This window comes from Lagopus leucura, unplaced genomic scaffold, assembly GCF_019238085.1.
Source record: "Lagopus leucura isolate 7727_CA_CO unplaced genomic scaffold, USGS_WTPT01 Super-Scaffold_54, whole genome shotgun sequence".
Classification (NCBI taxonomy): domain Eukaryota; kingdom Metazoa; phylum Chordata; class Aves; order Galliformes; family Phasianidae; genus Lagopus; species Lagopus leucura.
The window spans coordinates 221,426-239,889 of NW_024962251.1; the positions used below are offsets into that span (position 1 = coordinate 221,426).

Here is an 18,464-nt window from a genome sequence, read left to right on the forward strand (position 1 = left end):
CAAATGGTATTTCATGATAATCATTGAAGAACGAATAGAAAGGCCTGGGCTGAGAAGGATGTCAAGGGTCATCTAGTTTCAAACGCCCTGCTGTCTACGTTTCAAAAGCCTGTCAGGGGAAGCTACGGTTTAAAAGCATGGGTTAAAAATCACTTGCAGTCTTGCAAGAGGAATGTGTACCAAGTGCAGTAATTGCGCTAGTCGGTATACACGAAATTAGGATCAGCAGCGGCGGAGGGCGGCGCCTTTGAGGACGGCCAGGGGCGGCGGGGGCTGCGCGGCTGGCACACCGCCGACCGACAGGGGGCGCCGCCGAGAGGGGTCGCCGCCTGTCGGGGGGCGCCGCCGCGCCCCCACCAATCGGCGCGGGCTGCGTGAGGGCGGGCCCGGCGGCCATCGCGGCGTCGCCCCCCCCCACCCGCGCGCGGCTGCCGGCGATGCTGGGTTGTCGCCGCGCTGCCGTCTCGCTGCTGCCGCTGCTGAATCGGGCCGGGTGGCGGCGGTCCGCGGCCGCCATGTCCTCGCTGCTGGTCGGCCAGCCGCAGTACGCCTGGCTGCGGGAGCTGGGCCTGCAGGAAGACAACCCGGGCGTGTACAATGGGCGCTGGGGCGGCGGCGGCCAGGTGAGGCCAGGGGAAGGGTGGGCAGCGTGGGAGGAAGGGAGAGCGGGGCTGCTGGGCGGATGTCTGCCCGGATCGGTGTGCGGCCTCTTGTCTGTCGGCTGACGCTGTCCTTCTGCTCTAGGTGGTGACCACGTACTGTCCTGCGAACAACCAGCCCATCGCCAGAGTGCGGCAGGTAGGAGAGCAGGCTGTGTCCGCTTGTGTCCGTCTGTGTCCTGTGAGAGGATATAAATCTTTGGGGGCGATCTTTCGTAGTGCGGCCTTTCCACGAGGTGCCCTGTGCTCGAGCTGGGCACAAAGGCTTTTCTGTGGAGTTTGCTTTGGGGTTTCAGTATTCCTAACTTCTCTTTGGCTTGCTTCTTCATGCAGGCTAGTTTGGAGGATTATGAAGAAACAGTGAGGAAGGCTAAGGAGGCATGGAAAGTCTGGGCTGATGTAAGTTATCAGTTACATGGCCTTTGTGTTTTTAATTGTGTCTCTGGCAGTTAGAGGCTGTTACATTGCCCTCTTGGTTGGAGATGTAAAAGCATGATCATGTCACATATGTTTCAGAAAAGCAAAGATCTGTAGTGAGGGCCAGCCTCAAATGCAGACCTGCACAGCTGGCATTCATAACCACTAAGCACAAAAATAAGCATGTTGACTTCTGAGAAATGCTTGTTTTAAGAAACCTGACGTGTTTACCCAAGTTAGTGCCCGTAAGCTATCGCCAGCAGGTCTGCTGAAGTTCTGAAATCTTATAAGCAAGGAATTACCCTCTATATGTATATTGAAGATCACATTTAGTATGCTTTCTCCCATGAGAGTTCTGCAGGGTATTTGGATTTTCAACTCCTGGAGATAACCTTGCTTTTGTGGTGTGAGTAAACCTGCTGGTTTTGACTCTGTGTTTTTGACCATATGTTGAATCCTGATTATTCACAGAACTGCTATTATTCCAAAACTTTTCTGTTACGTTGCTGTATCAGTCTGCTGTTTCCCCGTAGGAAGCTTTAGTTGTCTTGTCCCTGTGCAAGCATCTGTTTTTTGCTTGTTTTTACAGACACTGGACATTTCTTTGATATAACTGAATTTGTAAGGTGTCAAGCATTCTGTTGTATTCCTAACCTGAAGAGAACAAAAACTCGGGAAATACCACAGCTTCTTTGAGATATCTTAAAACATTATTTTGTTACAATTTGTAATATTAGTGAGTAGGTGCCAGCTTATAACCTGAAAGCAATTTAATGCATAATCTCTGTGAGGTAGGAAGAAACTTGTCATAAAACTGTGTGATAAAAATGAACAAGTTAACATGTCTTGGGAAGAGAGTGAAAAATTACTACAATCAGTGATCTCTTGCTGCAGGCATAGAAAGTGAACATAATATAGAAGAAGTTACAGATGTTCAATTTCAAATGTATTCTTTTTTTTTTCTAGATCCCTGCACCTAAGCGTGGAGAAATAGTACGACAGATTGGTGATGCCCTGAGACAAAAAATCAAAGTTCTCGGAAGCTTGGTAAAGTATTTTAGGAAGCAGGGGTGTAAAGTGGTCAAAACTCTTTTGCGATGGTCTTAACATACTCTGCATTACTAATCGTAATGGCTGTTAAAATGCTGTTAGTTCTGTTAACTTGCTTAAAAGATTTTATATGTAATGTGTAAAAAAGCATTCTAACATTGTATACTGAAAATGAAAATGATTTTTCGCATTTGTAGTGGGGATAAAAAAAAAGTGTAATTCATTTTGAGCCTGTACACGGGCAAGGGAAGAATGTTATTACTGCCGCCATGCTGTTTTCTCATTGTACCTGATCTGTTGCTCCCTGCTGTGTACTAAAAATGTCCTGAAAAAGACTTCCCTCTGATACAGAGCTTCTAACCTTGAGCTCTGTTCTGGTGATCTGTAGGGTTTTGAGAATTGAGATGTGGAGGTATAAGGCTTCAGAAGGTGATGTAGTCTTAATGAGATCTTCTTCCACTGCTGTGTCAGATAGAAAGGTAGAAGGACCATTCCTTTAAGACACTATTTGCTGGCTAGGGAAGAAAAGAGTCCAAGGGGGGGACCTTGCTGCTATCCTTTTACAGTTCTCACCTATATGTGCTGCTGTTCAGAAACGGCTGTCCTTGAATAACTTCATGTAGGTAAGCTCATATTGTTAGCCTACAGGCTCTTCCTTCTATCTTGAGCTGTCCAGACATCCTGTTCTGAGTTTGCTTGAATTCTAAACAGCTTTCCAGCAAATGTGTTACATGAGCTCGTGTCCTCACTTCTTTAATGGCTCCCTGTTCTTTAGGTTGAAGCAGAAGTCAGATGTGGAGTTTCCCTGTGAGCAGAGTAGCCTAGCAAGTCTTTGGGGGACGACAGGCACCGTAGAAATACCTATGAATGTGTTTAGTCAGCTCTGTCTTAATCTTTGCTTTTTCAAAGTACAGTCCTCAGCTTCAAGTGGTAGGTGATATTTGTGTAAAGTTGCTTGTATCGTAATATCACTGTAAAATGAAATGGGAGTGAACAGGGGACTTCTCAATTCATACGAGTGAATTTCAGATATCAGCATACTCATTGGCGGTCTGGTTGCTGTGTACATACAGCATGTTTTTAACAGAGGGAAAGTTTAGGAAAAGATATTAAACAGGTTGCTGAAAGACTGAAGATGTGCATTCATTTTCAGCAGTGTGTGAAAACTGAATCTTGCATAGTTGCTTTGAGATGCTGTAAAAATGAGTTGTTTGCTCATGAAAAATTTAAATGACTGTGTTGTTGTGGGGTAGTTATCCCTCTTTTCCAATTTACTCCACATTGTATTAAAAAATGTATGCAAATGTCCTGACTGAAAAGAAATGTTCTTTAACCCCAAGCTGCGAGATTCATTACTCTTGAATAATTCTCTCATTAGATTTCTTTTTTTTAAAAATTTTCTCTATTATTTTCCTCTATTAATTTCCTCCTACTGTATGAGAGTGTGACTCCTTTATCTGTTGTGTTGTTTCTTTAAGCTTTGAATAACTCAGGTAGAATTGAATGTCTTATATTGAAAAAGTCCATATTGAATTTTACTTGGTGTGCATATATGCCTGGTAGTAGTAGGAGAGAAAATGTGTTGGATATTGATGTGTATTAAAAATATATATATATCTTGTTATTGATATTTTCAGGTCTCATTGGAAATGGGAAAGATTTATGTTGAGGGTGTTGGGGAAGTGCAGGAGTATGTTGACGTCTGCGACTATGCTGTTGGTTTGTCCCGAATGATTGGTGGACCTGTTTTGCCTTCAGAAAGTATGTGTTCTGGTTTTTTCTTCACCCTTGTTTCAACTTCTGGTTTTCATGTTAGTGGAAGGATGAGGATGTACTGCACTGAAATCTCTGTGCTTGAGTTATTTATCAAGCATGTTGCCTATAAGTAGATGTGCACAGTAGTGCCACCTAATGAAGTATCTGTCCTATGGCATGCATTAGGAGAGCCAATTTTTCCTTCATGAAGCATTATATTCTCTCTGCCATCTCTGTAGTAGAGGTGCTGGAGGAAAGCATGTAAAAATTTTGTCAGTATGCTTAAAAATGTGAAGCCTTTTGTCAGCTGTTACTTACTGAGCAACCAACATTCTATTAACTGAATAGTTAAAATGACAAATTTTCTCACTATCATTAGTTTTTTTCCCCACAATCTAGCTAATCTTGCTGCAGTAAGCTGCAGTAAGCTGCAGAGCCCTTGTAGTACAGCTCTCTACAAGCTAGTGCTCTGATAGACAGAGGAATAGTGACAGGCCCCCTCCTCACAGCATCTTATGCATTCATTGAATGGATACAAATCATGGTATGTTCTGTCTTTTCCTTCAGGATCTGGTCATGCTCTTATAGAGCAGTGGAATCCTGTTGGGTTAGTGGGAATCATCACAGCCTTTAACTTCCCTGTGGCAGTGTATGGGTGGAACAGTGCAATTGCAATGATCTGTGGAAATGCTTGTCTCTGGTAAGGCACAGCTGCCCAGCATGATGTAGCAGTATTTTAAAATTGCAGAACTGTTTTCTCATGCATGTAACTGTTATTATATTTCAAGTGTTTCCACATATTTGATTCTATTTCATGTAGGGCTAATTTCTGTTTTTTGTAAGGTATGTGAGTCAAAAAGTGCAATTTTTTTTTTTTTTTTTTGTAACCTTGTTAATGTCTTTCATGAGGTTTTGAGATCCAGACCCATTCAGGATTTAGTCAAACAGCAAATTGGTGAAAATGTAAATTGAGGCTTAGCAACACTGATAGTAACAGAAAATCAGTATTCTTCAGAACAGGTAGAGATAAAATTAAGGATCTTAATAATAACTTTGCTTTCTCCCCACTCCTGCTTCTCTTCCATCTGTCTGCTTCATTATAATGTCTGGCAACGTCTCCAGTTCACACTGAGCTCATCAGCTCTAAATGCTCAGTGCTGTACAGAAGCATTTGAGTTCTTGCCTTAACATGCGTTTGACAACCTGCTTAAGCATGCTGTATTTGACAGACTGTAATAACTGCATAATTAAACTATTTTTCATTTGAAAAATTGAAAACAATGTCTTTTTTTTTTCCCAGGAAAGGTGCTCCCACAACTTCTCTCACAAGCGTAGCTGTTACAAAGTGAGTTCTGGTTCCTTGCTTTCTGTTTTCCTTTTTAAACAAACTGTTTTATGGGTGAGATAGTGCTTAGTGTGAGAACTTCTTTTCCCTTGTAACATATAATGTAATAATACACAGTGTATATTGCTTGTTACCTATACTGTTGCCCTTTTTTTTTTTCTGGGTCTAGTTTTGTGCTTCCTCTGAGGAACATCTAGCTGTGGTGTTTGCTTTGCTGTAGAAGAGGAATAGCTTGTAAAATTCAGCTATCTTATGCTTAATCTCTCATATTTCTGAATCATCCATTTCTTTTGAAGCCCAACATCAGCACTTGGTTATGTTTTTTTTCATTTTTTGAGGGTGGCAAATTCTTTTGGTTGGCTCTATAGACCTATCTCCTGAAGATATGTTTGCACAGTCGTTATTATCCAGAACTAGTAACATCATTGCATGGCTTTCCAGGGTTCAGAACTCATTCCTGATAGAAGGGAGAACCCTGACAAATAAATGTCATAGTGATACTTGCTCTAGAGTTATTGCTACTTTCCTTACTATGCTGGCATTTTAAGCGTGTATCTGCTGCATGATGCAAAGAAGTTTTATGCAAAATATAAATAACTCCTTTAAAATGACTAACTTTATAGTCTTGTAACTTTAATGTGGACCTAAGAACATGGCCCCAGACTAGTTGCAAGTATTATATCTGACTAGGGCGATCAAGAAAAACAAGAAGGGCTTCTTTAAGTATATTAATAACAAAAGGAAGTCTAGGGAAAATGTGGGTGTGTGGGTGTGCTGCTGAATAAGATGAGTGCCTCAGTAGTGGAGGACATGTAGAAGGCAGTTCCTAAATGCCTCCTTGCTTCAGTGTTGTTATATTGTTATTGTTAAGACTGACCCACAGTAATCTCAGATTTTGGGGGTAAGAGAGAGAACCTGAAGAAGGGAAGACTTCCCCTTGGTGGAGCAGGATTTGGTCAGAGATCATCCAGGCAAACTCAACGTGTATGCATCCTTGTGCCATGATGGGATGCACCTATTGGTGATGAGAGAGCTGGCAGAAGTGATCACTGAACCAATTTCTATCATCTTTGAAAGGTCATGGAGAACAGGAGAGGTGTGAGGACTGAAACAGCCAATGTCTCTCCAGCCTTCATAAAGGGCAAAAGGAAAGACTCTGGAAACTATAGACCACTCAGCTTCATCTCTGTCTCTGGGAAAGTGATGGAACAATTTATTATGGATGTCATCTCCAAGCAAGTGGAAGAAAATAAGGTTTTCAGGAGTAGTCAGCACTAAGGGGAAATCATGCTTGACCAACCTGGTGGAATTCTGTGGGTAGATGAGGGGAAAGCAGTGGATGCTGTTAACCTTGACATAAGCAAGGCTTTTGGCCGTGTCTCCTGTAACATCCTTGTAGGTAAGCTTAGGAAGTGTGAGATCTATGAGTATACAGTGAGGGTAGACTGAGATCTGGGTGACTCGGAGGGTTGTAATGAGTGGTGCAGAGTCTGCTTAGAGGCCTGTAGCTAGCAGAGTGTTCTCCAGGGATCAGTACTGCATCTGGTCTTTAACATCTTCATCAGTGACCTGAAGAAAGGGATAGAGTGCACCCTCAGCAAGCTTGCTGACGTTGCAAAGCAGAGAGTAGTGGCTGGCATACCAGAAGGCAGTGCTGCTATTCAGCAAGACCTGGACAGGCTGGAGAGTTGGGCAGAGAGGAACCTGATGAAATTGAATAAGGTCAAATGTAGAATCCTACATCTGGGGAGAATATACTCATGCATGAGTATAGGTTAGGGGCTGACTTTCTGGAAAGGTGCTCTATGGAGAAGGATCTGTGTGTTCTGGTGGACAACAGGTTGGCAGTGAGCCAGTGGTGTGCCTTTGTGGCTAAGAAGTCCAGTGGTATCCTGAGAGGATAAAAAGGAGGATGGGCAGCAGGTCTGGCGAGGTGATTCCTTCCCCTCTATTCTTTTTCGGTGAGGCCACATCTGGAGTACTGTGTCCAGTTGCAGGCTCCTCAGCTCAAGAAAGATGGGGAGCTACCAGAGAGATTGCAATGGAGAGCCACAAAGATGATTAGGAGCCAGGAATTTTTCCTCTGTGCAAAAAGTCTGAGATGCCTGGGACTGTTTAGCTTGGAGAAGACTGAGGGAAGATCTTATCAATGCTTATGAATATGTAAAAGGTAGAAGTCGAGTGGATGGGGCCAGGCTCTTTTTGGTGGTGCCCCGTGAGAGGACGAGGCTTCAACTGGAACAGAGGAGGTTTTGTATGAAGTTGAGAAAAAAAAATTCTTTACTGTGGGGCTGACAGAGCACTGGAGAGATTGTGGAGCCTCATTCTCTAGAGACATTCAAGACCCACTTGGACTCTTTCTTGTGCAGCCAACTCTGAGAGGTGGACTAGATGATCTCCAGAGGTTCTTTCCAGCTCCAGTAATTCTGTGATTTTTAAGTAACTTCTTGAAGTTATGTAAACATTTCTTTCTAATGGTGAAAGATTGTAGGGACAAGGTTTTTATACAATGCTCTAATGCTTCTCTGTGCCAGTTATGTGGATGCATAGGGAATGTATTTTCAGGTGTTTTTCTGCCTGAACAATGATTGTAATGTGCTCGAGTATTTATTGTATAAACTATCTGCAAGACTGTTGCTTTAAAAAAAGAAAATAATGATAATCTGAGGCTCTCTCATGTGTCTTTAATAGCTCATTGCCTATTATATGCACCCATTGGATAACTGAATTTTTTATGTTTTTGATTTTAGGATAATTGCCAAGGTCTTGGAGGATAACAAGATGCCTGGAGCTGTCTGTTCTTTGGTCTGTGGTGGAGCAGACATTGGGTAGGTAATGTTTCTTGTGTTTTGTGAGTATGTATCTAATGTAAACATACTATGTATTCCAGCTTGCTATTGTGACATTAGCTACTAACAAGTAAATTACCAGACATTCAAGTTAAGTGAAGAAATGAAGAGATGTGGATCAGTTTCCGTTCTACTGCATGTGGTTACACCCAAAAATATGGCCTACATAAAATTTCACTCATCTTACTCTTTTTTTGATTTATTTTTTTTAGTCCATCAGTTTTTCAGACCATTTGTAGAGAAGAATGATTCCCCATGTTCCATGCTTACACTAAGCTGTGCAGCTGTGCATGGATGTGTAACATTGCTTGGAGGCCCTGAAATGTATAAATTTCTCCTACAAATGCATAGCTCAGCATTTCAAGAGAAGTGATATCAAAATAGATGATAGCTATTAAACTTGTAGGGATGCTTGTCTTCTTAGGGAACGGAACAATTGAAACTGATCACACTGTGTTCTTTGGCATGTATTTAATTGTACAGGTGATGCACTTATTGTGTGGCATGAAGCAGGGCAGGGAAGCAGTCTTGTCCCTCTTCTCTGAGAGATAAGAAGCTTTCCTGATGGCTTTTCAGTCGTTTATGAAATGTTTGGTTTACGTGGGAGGTGTGAGCAGCTTTTCCAGCCGTTTACTCTTTCTGTAAATGTGGTGGCATGTCCTGTTGTGCAGGACAGCAATGGCGAGAGATGGGAGAATGGACCTGCTGTCTTTCACTGGCAGCACGGAAGTGGGCAAGCAGGTAGCGCTCATGGTTCAGGAGAGATTCGGTGAGTGGGAGTCTTTTCTTTCTCTTTTTGTGGTTGGGAAAGGTAGGGTAAACCTCGTAGGATTTTAAAATACAACTTGTTTCACCTATCTCCTGTTTTAACATTTTTTCATCTTGATGAAGGTAAGATGAGGAGGCACCTCAGATGTAGCTACTGCTTTTCCTTCTACTTCAGTCACAATTCAGTTGTTGCTTTTTTTCCCCCAAGATTTCCACAAACCCATTTTACTGTAGTTAATTTGGAATAAGTTCTTGTGACTGTCTTACAGAGACTGACAGATGACAGTTTTTTGGCAAATCCATTCATGAAAAAATATCCCTTCACCTCTACTCCTAATAAATATAGGAGAAAATGTAGGACCTTTGAGATATGTCTTCAAATACCTACAATAAAAATTGCATGGGTGTGAAACCATGCACAATTGCAGGGTTCTAAGTTTTTAGTTTTAAAAAGAATATATTGTGGACAAGATTGTCCTAAGTGCCAAAAAGAATTCAGAATAGATTGCAAACTTTCATTCATAAGTAGATGGCAATTCCTTCTTTTAGTTTTGAGATAAAGCAGTTGCTAGGGAAATAATTAAGACTGCTGAAGTGTTAATTTATTTATTTTTGTATGCACAGCACCTCCTAATCTTCATCTGCCTCGTATTATTTATTCTGCAGCTTGTTTTGCTTTCTTCTTTTCCTTTCTAGTGCTATTTTACCTCATTTTTTTAAGCTTTTTTCTTTTCCAGCTGTTCTCCAGGTTGTCATCCTTCACAGTCTGTTATAGATGCAGTATCCAATGTAATTTACTCCTCCGGCTAGTGCAGTTTGTTGACAGTGATGCCTAAAAGTTTCTGCCCAGAAAATAAAGTGGAATGAAATCTAAATTCAGTTACTGATGACTTTGCTGAAATGCATACTGAATAGATGTACGACTCATGTAATTTTTGTATGTCTTTATTAGGCCGAAGTCTGCTGGAACTGGGAGGAAACAATGCCATCATTGGTAATATACAGTGTAGAAATTTAGTCCCGTGGACATTATTTGAAACTTAGTATACATATGTTTGTAACAAATTGTTCTTTTTTTTCTTTTTTTCTTTCAGTGGAGTTTAAAAAGTGCTCAGTAGAACATTTTTGTGTGTTTTTATAATCTTCTTCTGTCTTAGGTGTTGCTGAGGGGGCAGTGATTCAGGATAAAATTGAGAGTTCAAGATGTTATTAGTTTTGTATTGAGTGGCACGGGGTTGTGAACAGTGCTGCTAATGAAATTTGACTTTAGGATCTGAACACTTGGGCGCAATTTTTAGCACTGCAGAGTAGAAGAACATGTGCATACGTATGCACAGACATATGAATGGCACCGATGATAGTATTTGACCACTTAAAGTCTTTGGAAGTAGAGCACTTAGGTATTCATTTCAATAGCCTGTTTCACAGGTCTAAGTGATTTAGATCATGTTCTGATTAACAGGCAAAAATAAAATAAATGCTGTAAAAATGAACATTAGAAAGAGAGAAAATAGAAACCACCTGAATACCTAAATTGCTGTTCATATTTTTTATTAATGCCTTTTCCTTCACCTTTCTTGTGATTTGAACCAATATAATTGCCTGTCTAGAATATTAAGCACTTTCAAAAATCCAGTTTGAGTAGTCTATTTTTTTTTTCTTGTATAGAATAGCATGAACTTTCTGTACAGTTAGTGAAGAATGTTTATTTTTTTCATATAAAAGTCCATTTTTTTTCTGAAGTTGACTTTGAATGAAGGCTTAAACTTTACTTGCTTGGACTTTGAGTCAGATTTGTCTCCCCCAAATTCTGTGGGTCTAGTTAAACTGAGTGATATTTTCGGAATCCTCTGGGTCTTATGCTTACTTGCCTTAGTTTAAATATTTCCATGTCTTCTAGCCACAGATTTCTTCAGCTAATTTTCATCTCACATTTATATTGGGTAGCTGCGCATTGTAGCTACTATTTTCTTGTGTGCCACCTGCATACACTTCTCTTCATGCTACTACACTTCTCAAGGAGGGAGGGTGGAGAAGGGCAAGAAATTAATTGTCCTTTGTTAACTTAAAATGAAGCTGAGTTTGTTTGCAAGCTTTGTTGTGAAAGGCTCTATACAGTAGTTCAGAGATCTGTTTATGTCCAACTGTATGTGTTTTTAGTTCAGGTGCGTAAGGATGGAAATTTTGAGGTGTTTTTGTACATAAGTCATTTTGAAAGCAATGCCTCCTACTTATGTCCATGGAAACTGTAACAAAGAGCTCAGTAACACTATTTGGTAGAGCAGATTCTCAGGTACAATGTAGTCAACACCATTAGCTATGCATTTTTGCCAGCAATGAACAAATGCCTGCATGCCATGCTCATAGAGATGTGCACCAGTGGAGGTGAGCCCGTTTCTCAGCTGTTCTGACTGCATAGCTGCTAGGAAAATGTTGCTCATGCAGTTTCTTTCATCTGCTCAATCAAATGGAAGTCAGAAGACATGAAATCCAGACTGTGCAGGGGGTGTGAGGACAGTCCAGCTGAGTGTCATTTGGCTCCGTGGGGCATGGCATTGACATGTTTCTAGAGAAGGGTTGTCTTCTCTGCTCTATCTGTAGAAGTTTGAGCTGTCCTCCTAGTGTTGTGTTGTAGCAGTCACAGTGGATGATTTGACAGTGTTCCAAGAAATCCAGGAGGATCACTTTTTTTCTGACCCAAAAGATAGTCTGAACACATTACCCACTGAGGGCTGTATATTGAACTTTGATGGGGAATTCATGCTTCACTATTTTGTGGACTTCCATTTTGGCTATGGTTTGTAGTGGTGAAACTACATTTTGTCTCTGGTAGTGATGTGATCCAGGAAGTTGTTACCATCAGCTTTGCATTGGTTCAGTAGATCCTGACAAACCTGCGTACCTTGTTCCTCCTGTTCCTGTTATTTGTGGCATCCCCCTGGTGCAAACATTGTGATATTCACCATCATTTCCAACACACTGAAGCTGATACTCAGCTCTGTACACAACTCCCTGATTGTAATTCACTGATTGGTGCAAATGAGGTGTTTGAGATGCTCTTCATTTTGTGGTGTGACAGCTGTGCACGACTGTCCTGTACATGGTGTGTCTTGGCATTGTCACCACTGCTGAAACACACCACCCACTGCCTCACTGTGGTAACATCCGCTGTTTGGTCTCCATGAATGTTCAGCAAGTGTTGAGTGTCACTGAGTGCAATTTTTACCTCACAGAGGGATTCAGTTACGCATTTGTTTTATATTCACTTCCATATCAGGTGCTGTTTTATCCAACTGCCCCTCTGCTGCCATCTGCCTCATGGCAACAAGATGTAGTGGACTTACTGTGGGAAGGTTCAGTCCCTACTGCCATACCACTGCCAACATGGGTCAACATAGTGAAATAAGAGGCATTACTTTCTGAGCAGCTTTTGTGTGCACTCATGTGCTGTGCTGTTGCTGCTATTCTTCATACTTCTGGAGTGGCTTGCTAGAATTTATTGCATGCCATTTATTGTCTTAAATCTAGCAAATTTAGGGAGCCTTCAGCACTTAAACACCATTTTGCACCTTTTCTTTATTAACATACTGATGTTTAACTTCTGTTAAGTGTTTGAAGATGCAGACCTGAACCTAGTCATCCCCTCTACTCTGTTTGCTGCTGTGGGAACAGCGGGTCAGCGATGCACCACTGCCAGAAGACTGGTGTGTAAATCTTAACTGAACTGGTTTGGATAGATCTGACTTCAAAAATTAATTCTAAATTAGCTCAGGAAATTCCTGTTGGTGACTTATATTATGGAGAATAAGAAATATTTGCTAGGTGTTTTTTATGCTCTCTGATATCAGTGTGGTGATAGAAAAAGAAGATACCTGTAGTTTGTCACTGTAATTCTAGCGCCAGAGGGCTTCTGTGAATGTGTTTCTCACATGGTCCTAAAACTCAGAAAAATAATGCTCATGTTTTCTTTGTTTCCACTTTTGATGCCAGAACTTAAATTTGATTGTGGCTGGTTCAGGTTTTTGTTTGTGGCATTTCAGAAGAGCAAGGATGCATGTGTCTCCTGATGTTTTTTTCCCTATTTTTCAAACCGGCCATTTTGAAGAAATGTAGAAGTATTACAATGTCAGCATGCATCTCCATAGTCCTTTCGTAATTGTGTTAATCAGATGCATTTTTGTCATAAAGGCTGTAGCTTTACTTTATTGCTGTAATTTGAGGAATGACTGCAAATTTGTCCACTTATGATAAAACATTATGATTACTCTGTGGAATAATCATGAATCTCCAGTGGAGTTACTTTAAAATGGGTTTTTGCACCTTTGTTTCTTTTAAATCTTCACGATTTGCTTTCTTGGTGGTGCTCCTGTTTTCAGTCTTTCTACTGTATTCATTTAAGCTCAGTATTCGCCAAATATGAGCAGCACTACCTCTACACTTCCTTTGGCAGTCTTCAAAGTGCAGTAGTAGTTCAAAAGGAATGACATAGGCTTTGCTGGCTTACAGTCTTCTTACCACGTTTTGTTTAGTTTCTCCATGAAAGCATCCACGATGAGGTGGTGGAGAAGCTTGCGAAGGCCTACGCCCAGGTCCGCATCGGTGATCCGTGGGACTGTAAGTAGCAGTTTCCAACTCATGGGTTTAGGAGACATTTGAGTTTGCACCTTTCTGTTTAAGTTCTAAAGTAATTATAGGTCAAAGATACCTAATTTTAGCAGTTTACCAGAGAATGGATATAGCTAGTTTTATGCAGAATACAAGCCCTGAAGGGGAGATAAAGAATCCTGTCATCACTGTTCATCTCGGGCAGATTAAATAGTTACTCATCAAATTTTGTAAGAATGTTATTAAAAGTTTCAGTTTTCCTGAAATAATGTATTTGGGTTTTTCTTTAGCTGACACTCTGTACGGTCCCCTTCATACTAAAGAAGCAGTGAAGATGTTTCTTGATGCAGTAGAACAAGCGAAACAACAAGGTGGCTCTGTGGTCTATGGCGGAAAGGTGAGTTACTTTTATTCTCCTTTCTGCAGTTAATTTTCTAGGGAAAAACAATACACTAGCATTGTGGCTTAGGCCAAGATTGTGCTTTCAGTTTATGTCATCAATTATGGGATGTCAGTCAGTCACGAAATGTCCAAATTGGAGTCCTGTGCTTACAGTAAAGATAGGCTTATATAGAATACCAAGAAATGGCTATGAGTTTTCAGCAATTCCCTGCACTACTCTTCCATCTCAGAGGATGGTGAAAATACTGACAGCAATGTAAATGGTGACTGTGGGGCACATAACAAAGAAAAACTGCTGTTCTTGAACAGTGAATTGGGTTCAGTGTATCAAACTTTGAGAAATGTTGAAGATTCAAAGAAGTCTCTGACACATCTTCATTATTTGCCTGAAGTTGCTTCCTGTTTATTTCCATGGGAATGACAACAAATACAAAGAACATACTAACACTGTTTGATAGATCAAACTCTCACCTACAAAACCCTATTTTTCTACATATTCAACACCATTATCTATGCATTTTCAGCAGTGATGAACAAGAGCCTGCGTGCAACACCTGTTGAAGTCTGCACCAGCAGAGGTGACCTGCTGTCACCTCTGCTAAAATGCACCACCTACTGCCTCACTGTGCTGACATCCACCATTTGGTCAATATAAGCATTCAGCAAGTGTTAATGAATGTTGTGGGTGCCATTTTTTTCTGCAAGGAGAAATTCAGTTCCACAGTTTTGCTTCATACACATTTCCATGTCAGACTGTTTCATCAGTCTGCCCCCCCCCCTCCCCGCTGCCATCTGTCTCATGGCAAGAAAACATACTGTAATATTGGCGGGAAGGTTCAGTATCTACTGCCATATCACTGTCATCCACCTTTGATGTTGTGTACCAACATTATAAAATAGGAGGCATTACTTTCAGTGCAGATTTCGTATGTGATGTTTATTTCTCCAGGACTTAATTGATTAAGAATTGTTGTTTTTACAGACACCTCATGGTTCCTGCAGCCTTCAAATTTCTAGTTGACTCACTGATCAGCTTTAAAGTCAGAGAAAGTAACTTCTTTTTTCAGTTGGTAGACTTGGAGATTTAAATACTTATTTAGCAAACTAAGTTATACTTCTGTATATTAAACATGTAAATAAGTAAATTCCAGGTTATCTACTCAGATGACCTGAACTGCAAGCTCTGATTGATAGGTACAAGTACAGTAATAAAACTATGAAGGATTTCCTTCCTACACAAGTACTAGGCGGGATGCTAGATTGGCTGCACTTACTTGGTTCTTTTCTTTTGTATTTTGAAGGTTATAAATCGCCCTGGAAACTATGTTGAACCAACCATTGTGATTGGCCTTGCCCATAACGCACCCATTGTCCACACAGAGACATTTGCTCCCATACTGTATGTGCTGAAATTTAAGGTAAAATAGCAAAGTGATTTGTGCCCGGTGTCAGGGATTTCAGGAGAGCATTTTCTGATGCATGTTGTCTATATGTAGTTTTCTTGACAGTTGGAGAAGCTGTTGTTCTGCACTGTAATGGCATATCTCATCACATAGCTACATTTATGCATGTTCTGTGAAGAGCACTGATATTGAGCTAAGTCTGTGCAGGAACAGATCTTCTCACTTATGTCAGCCTGCTTTATAGCAAGTTTTGTCTTTCTCTGAAGTGGTGAGGGTATCCTATCCTTGATTTGTTACACATGTATTTGCAAAGTGGTATTCTGTTTATTTGCATTACACCTGTAATATACTGGAATTTTCTTAACACTGCTTTTTTTTAATTACTTTAAATAGATGTGCTTCAACTATTGTCATTCCTTCTTTCTAGGAGGAAGAGGAGGTTTTTGCTTGGAATAATGAAGTAAAACAAGGTCTTTCCAGCAGCATCTTTACCAGGGATTTGGGAAGGATTTTTCGCTGGCTTGGGTATAATTCAGAATAATTTTTTACATTATTAAAACTTAAGATTACTGTATTTTGTTTTGTTTTTATACCTACATATGGTGCTAGCTGAACATTGCTTAGCTCTTATTTTATGGAGCGAGTCTTTGCTGATCCTGATCAGTAGCTGCCTTATCTTTGTCCACAGACCAAAGGGATCTGACTGTGGCATTGTGAATGTCAACATCCCAACAAGTGGGGCAGAGATCGGTGGTGCTTTCGGTACGTTACTTTCAGTGCATGCTTCTTCTTTCTTTAAACAGTGAAATCTCTAGTGCCAGATCTAGTGACTTGATATTATTATTGAGGTCTCATTTTTCAGTGACTCTTCATTTGTCTAATTATTAGCTTTTTGTGAAAAGAAAAGCTTCAGGTAGAGACCAAATTAAAGCATTAAAGTAAAACTAGTGTAACTTGGATCTCATCTTATTTTCTCAAGGCTTTAATCAATCCATCTAAATAACTAATCTGAAGAAAGGAATGAAGTTAATTCAGATTGCAATGCTGTAGCCAAAAATGAGAAAAATGACTAGAGGTAGTTGGGGTCCATCTTGTAAAAATATTTGTGTTTGATTTTTGAGTACTGCACTTATCTTTGTTTCTTTCATTAGGGAATAGGAACACGGAGGTATGCTCAAAACGTGTTTAGGGACATGGCTGAGTGGAAAACTGTCTAAGTTTTATTTAAAACAGTCTTGAACACATTTTTTGCATATGTTTGCATATGCACACAAAAACTAAAACATAGAGTGCTTTGTGAGAACTTCCCAAGATTTTTGTCTCATTTATTTTTTGGTATACTAAAGAAAGTGGAGGAAGGAAGAAGAGATATTCAACTGACCATTTGAACAGTATAAGAACCAGCACATTCTGGTGCAATCGCCTCATGTTTAAAGAAAATATCTTTAAAACAACATCCTCTGTCACCAGCATGGTGAGATTTTCAACTTCAAGCAGGTGGTTTTTGAGTCAAGAAGGGAAGAGAGAACTAACTGTGTGAGTTGTATGTAGTGGTGACTTGGTAATTTATTTCAGGCTTAGAACAAAGGATAGGGAAGTTTATTCCATGAGTTTTTACAGTTGTTGATCCTCCTTGAGTTAATCCAGGTTCCTATGCTCAAAAAAAAATGTTGTGTTTCCATTTATAACCTTTTTCCTACAGGTGGTGAGAAGCATACTGGTGGAGGAAGAGAATCTGGAAGTGATTCATGGAAGCTTTATATGAAAAGATCAACATGGTAAAACACGTTTTTCTTTTCAAACAAATATAAAATTACATACAGACTTTTCTAAAGCTCAAAACAATTCTCTGACTACAGGATGTTATTTTCACTAAATGTGAGAAAAATTGCACTTTTACATGATTGTCTTTCTTATCATGTAAGAAATTATGTCTGTTTTCCCAATAGAGAATGATTTCATTAAAGACATTTCTTCATTCACTATTCCTTAAGATGAACATGTCCTTTTACAGAGCAGGGTGGTTTATGTGATCTAGAAACATAAATTACTCTTTAAACATTGTTTTTTGCTTTATAATGTTCTTTCTTTTACCTCTTGCCTGATGTTAATGTTAGCAAAAAATGAGATAACTGAAACTTTTCAGAAAATACATGAAGGGGAACCACGGAGAGAGGGGCCAGTTTTGCCTGTGTGTGGGTGACTTATTGAAGTGTTGGATATCTCTCTATGAATCTTGTGAAGGGTATCTTCTAGCAGGCAGGCATTGCTGTTCCTTCTTGCTATTTCCTGCCTTTCCTGTGCTGACTTGGTTACCATGCAGCTGGTCAGAAGCTGTGTACATAGGAAGGAGGCTGCATAACCCATCTCACTGATCTCTCTAAATAATTGTTTCTCTTCCAGTACAATCAACTACAGCAAGGATTTACCTTTGGCTCAAGGAATCAAGTTTCAGTAACAACCTTGTGAATGCTGTGCCAGGAACTCTCCTAACATTTCAAAACCATGTACCTTCTAATACTCATGGTGAGGAAAATGATCTGAAATTCAGGTACTACAGTGCTAATTCTGTCAGAAAATCAGATACTCTAAAAAACTGTATAACTTCTGATGTTTGAAATCACTACTTCAAATATGGAATACAGAATGTTTGGGAAGAAGGGGAAGTGACTGGAGTTAATAAACTTGAATTGAGGTGGCCTAGACAATCTTCTGTTGCCTTATCACTGTCCTTCAATGTCTCTCTCCCTTGCCTCCTTACTATTTCCTGTTATTTTTCCATTTGGTAGATCTGTGCTTCAAACTACACGTTGAGTTTTGTACAGATAAGTAGTGCTGGGGGGGTGGGCAGTACGGGGCTGTTTCTCAGTGCATAAATAAACTTACATTTTGTGAAATCTCTTGGGCTACTAAGTGTTTTTGCTTCTTGTTTTGGAGCAGGAGCATTCAGCAGGCTGGCCGTTTTCACACACTGAGCTGACAGTTAGGAGAAGTGTCGCTAGGCTAAATGAACCACTTCAGTTTTCCTGCCTCCTTCAGAAAGAGAACTTTAACTCCATATGCTGGGAGATTACAGATAGAATGAAGAATTACTGCAGCCTTTTCTAACCATCCCTACAGCTAGAAGAATTCAGAGTTGGTTGTCAGGGCCCTTGTGACACCCTGGGGTCAAACAAAGCGAAGAACCTGATACGCAGTGAGGAGGGAATAC

The 18,464-nt window shown here is 40.3% G+C and overlaps 1 protein-coding gene across 1 annotated transcript; it reads left to right on the forward strand.

Annotated features, from left to right (window-relative positions):
• The first annotated feature begins 488 nt into the window (after window positions 1–488).
• Window positions 489–17,956, forward strand: ALDH7A1 (aldehyde dehydrogenase 7 family member A1). Its single transcript, XM_042873905.1, has 18 exons — window positions 489–623; window positions 745–798; window positions 993–1,058; window positions 2,043–2,123; window positions 3,764–3,887; window positions 4,449–4,581; window positions 5,182–5,226; window positions 7,977–8,054; window positions 8,747–8,844; window positions 9,796–9,837; window positions 12,453–12,547; window positions 13,373–13,457; window positions 13,739–13,845; window positions 15,152–15,268; window positions 15,681–15,778; window positions 15,942–16,015; window positions 16,956–17,031; window positions 17,657–17,956. The coding sequence occupies exons 1-18, from the start codon at window positions 516–518 to the stop codon at window positions 17,709–17,711; spliced, it is 1,536 nt and encodes a 511-aa protein (XP_042729839.1). The 5' UTR covers window positions 489–515; the 3' UTR covers window positions 17,712–17,956.
• The last annotated feature ends 508 nt before the right edge of the window (window positions 17,957–18,464 follow it).